General features: G+C 42.8%; 1 protein-coding gene across 1 annotated transcript in view; it reads right to left on the bottom strand.

The window, feature by feature from the left end:
- The window catches only part of twz (BTB/POZ domain-containing protein twz), an 85,986-nt gene extending 85,808 nt beyond the window's left edge, over positions 1-178 (bottom strand). Inside the window, exon 1 of the mRNA XM_080274629.1 lies at positions 54-178. Coding sequence (XP_080130755.1) covers positions 54-178 — 125 coding nt within the window. The remainder of the gene's footprint in view (positions 1-53) is intronic.
- Positions 179-3,474: the final 3,296 nt, after the last annotated feature.

Genomic DNA, 3,474 nt, shown 5'->3' with positions numbered 1-3,474 from the left:
ATATGATATAACTATGTATATCCACAGACAGGTAAAATGCTCCTGAGCCTCACCTTGATGCAGCAGCGACTGTGGGTATGCCGGATATCTTATGTTGTGGGGGGTAGAGTGGGGGTGTGGGGGAACCGCTGTGGGTCAGGGTTGGTGACGTGGCAGGGGAGATGGACGGAGACAGCATCCTGCAGGGGAGAGAAATCGGCAGATTAGTCGGGGGAGAGAAGGGAGGGGAGAATGGGAGAATGAGAGAGAACTGTTAGTGTTAGGAAAGAGCATAGTAAAAAAAAATAAAATGAGAAGAAGGGAGGCAGACTCGTATGAGACAGAATGCATCGTGGTGAAAGAATATGGGAAGACTGACTAAGGAGGAAATGGAGGAAGGGAAAGAAGAAGCAGTGGTTGCAGTATAGGAGTAAGAAGGAAGAGGGGAGATTAGACGGATGTAATGAGGGGACAAGGAGAGAAAAGAGAGAAGAGAGAGTGGAGGAATGAGAACGAACATAGTCAATATCCTGCGAGAGAGAGGGAGAGGGAGAGAGAGGAGGGGAAGAAAAAAAGTATTATAATCAAACGAGCCAGTAAGCGAATTTAATATGCAGGTCACAGTATAACAATAACATCATATGATACCTCCGCTATCTCAGAGACGAAGACAGACAGACAAAAACAGATCGAGACTGAGACAGATGGACAAAGACAGAGACAAAGACAGACAGAAAGAGACAGACAAAAAGAGAACGAGACAGAGAGAAAGTAAATATGAAAAATCATATATTTTAATAGTCCCGCTCCTCTGTTAAAATTCCTATATGACAAATTATCCCACTGTCAAGAAACAACAGTAATCGATTCCAGCTATTGATGTGCAGTATCACCATCATCATCATCATCATCATCATCATCATCATCATCATAATCATCATCATCTACATCATTATCGTCACCATCATCATCATCATCATCATCATCATTCCAAACTCTCTTTTCTGCTATTACCAGTAATATATAACGCCGCTTTCAAAATGCAACCTCATCTTCATCATCTCCACCAACATCAGCATCACCATTATTTTACCACCACCACCACCACCATCATCACCATTATTTTACCACCACCACCACCATCATCATCACCATTATTTTACCACCACCACCACCATCAGCATCACCATTATTTTACCACCACCACCACCATCATTATCATCATCACCACCACCACCACTACCACCACCACCACCACCACCACCATCATCATCATCATCATCATCACCACCACTACCACCATCATCATCATTTAACCACCACCACCACCATCTTCATCATCATCACCACCACCACCGCCATCATCATCATTTAACCACCACCACCACCATCTTCATCATCACCACCACCATCATCATCACCATCATTTTACCACCACCATCATCATCATCATCATCACCACCACCACCACCATCATCATCATCACCACCACCACCACCACCATCATCATCATCACCATCATTTTACCACCACCACCACCATCATCGTCATCATCACAATCATTTTATCACCACCACCACCATCACCATCATCATCCTTATCATTTCACCGCCACCACCACCACCATCATCCTCATCATCATCATCGTCCTAAACCTATCCCCCACCATAATGAATACTGAATAAGCTCACCATCACTCTGCACCCTTATTCAGCCGTGCATAACCCCGCTATTAATACACACCCTCCGTCAGCCCGCAGCCTGCTCACCTACTTTCTTCACCACCCCACCCGACTTCTAATTTATTATTTTGGTGGTGATGCGGCGCGTTTCACCTCCCCTCAGCCAAACCGCAAATGAGGACACGTAAAATATAATAACAATTGTAGTGCTGAAGTTAGTGCTCATAATATTCATATTTCGGTAGTAGTAGTAGTAGTCGCAGTAGCAGAAGTAGTAACAGTAATAGGATTAGCAGTAGAAGTAAGAATAGTAGAAGAGGCAATCCCAGGCTCATAAGGACGTGATCCCAGCTAACTGCAGGCTGATGCTACCTCTTCCTGCAGTCCATCGTCCTCCGTTCGATGGATAGGGAGAGTCTAATGGAAAACGGGGACTTAGCAAAATACGAGTAGATAATATACCCAAGTCACTTCAGTCAGTAGAAGTATTTATCTTTTTTTTTTTTTTTTTTTAATCATTCATTCAGAAGATGCTTTTTTTTTTCCTCAATATTCTCCCAATCGCTGAGTCAGAAAATGCATTTTTTCCCTCATTTTTTCCCAATCATTCAGTCAGAGGATACATTTTTCTTTTTCTTCTTTTTTCCCCAGTCACCAGGCTTTAACATTCTGGAGACCATTATTAGTGGAGGAGTTGGATGGAGACTGTTACTATCCAGCTCATTGACAGAGAAAGCAGCAGGAGTGAAATATTAAGGATAACGTCAAACAGATTATACCAGCAACCATCGTGCAATCGACAGACATAAATCTACTCTTTCGTCACCCACGCCACACAGGCTCTTGCTGCTGTTTTGGTGGGGAGGCAGCACACATCACCTCTGTTCAGCCAAACCGCAAATGAAAAGTCGCCAATTGGAATGTTAATCATGTACATTTTGCCTGGTCTTCACTTAAGGGTTCATATTCTCCTCTGTGTTTTTAACTCTTGTATCTTGGGGAGAAGCTTCTTATTTTAGTCTGACCAACGCCAAACAACTCTATTCGCCGTAGGGTAGCCTTCACACAGAAAATGTAGATCGTAACCTCTGACAACGATAAAAATCTTAAACAGTTTTATTCTTGCTACCGGCAGGTGATTTTATTTATCTCATCGTCTGTGGCTTAAAAATAAGGAAAACACACACACTTAAATGCAGACAAAACTGCCCTTGTCAGAGAAACTTAAACAACGGAAGACAAAATCTACTGATATAGTCCTATTCATTTCGGGATGCCTGGAGACGCTCTGTTTCAAAGAGCTAGGCAGAGAGAGAGAGAGAGATGATAGGAGTTTACAGTAAATTAAGGACTGAAAACACTGGTTAATCCCATCACTGCGATGAGAGATTTTTTTTCAATTTATTTTTGCTTCGTCCAGATAATATTATTCAGCTTTGGGGTTACGTCTTACAGTGAAGGGGATAATGAAGGCTATGAAGGATAATAACTGAGATAAAATTACACCATCAAGCTGAAAGAGTTGATTTTTGCAGCGTTACAGATTAGGACAGAAAAGGATTTTTTCCATTTCTTTAATTTCTGTTACTGCTGTATATTTGATTTTCTTTTATTAGTTTATCATGTGGAGAGGATGGAGAGCAAGAGATTAACGAGGAGAGCGTTTGTGTGTGAGGTGGAGCGGGTAGAGAGAGGTGGAAGCCGAAGATGAGATGGAGGGATGGGGTGGAGAGGTATATGAGAGAGGGTGTGTGTGAGCTGGGGGTAGGGCAGTGAATGGCGGAGGATAGGGCGACATGGCCCCTTACGGAAT

This window comes from Coenobita brevimanus, chromosome 58 (assembly GCF_032717465.1).
Source record: "Coenobita brevimanus isolate Jiangsu-jjx chromosome 58, ASM3271746v2, whole genome shotgun sequence".
NCBI lineage: Eukaryota > Metazoa > Arthropoda > Malacostraca > Decapoda > Coenobitidae > Coenobita > Coenobita brevimanus.
This window is presented reverse-complemented; position numbering and strand designations above follow the sequence as displayed.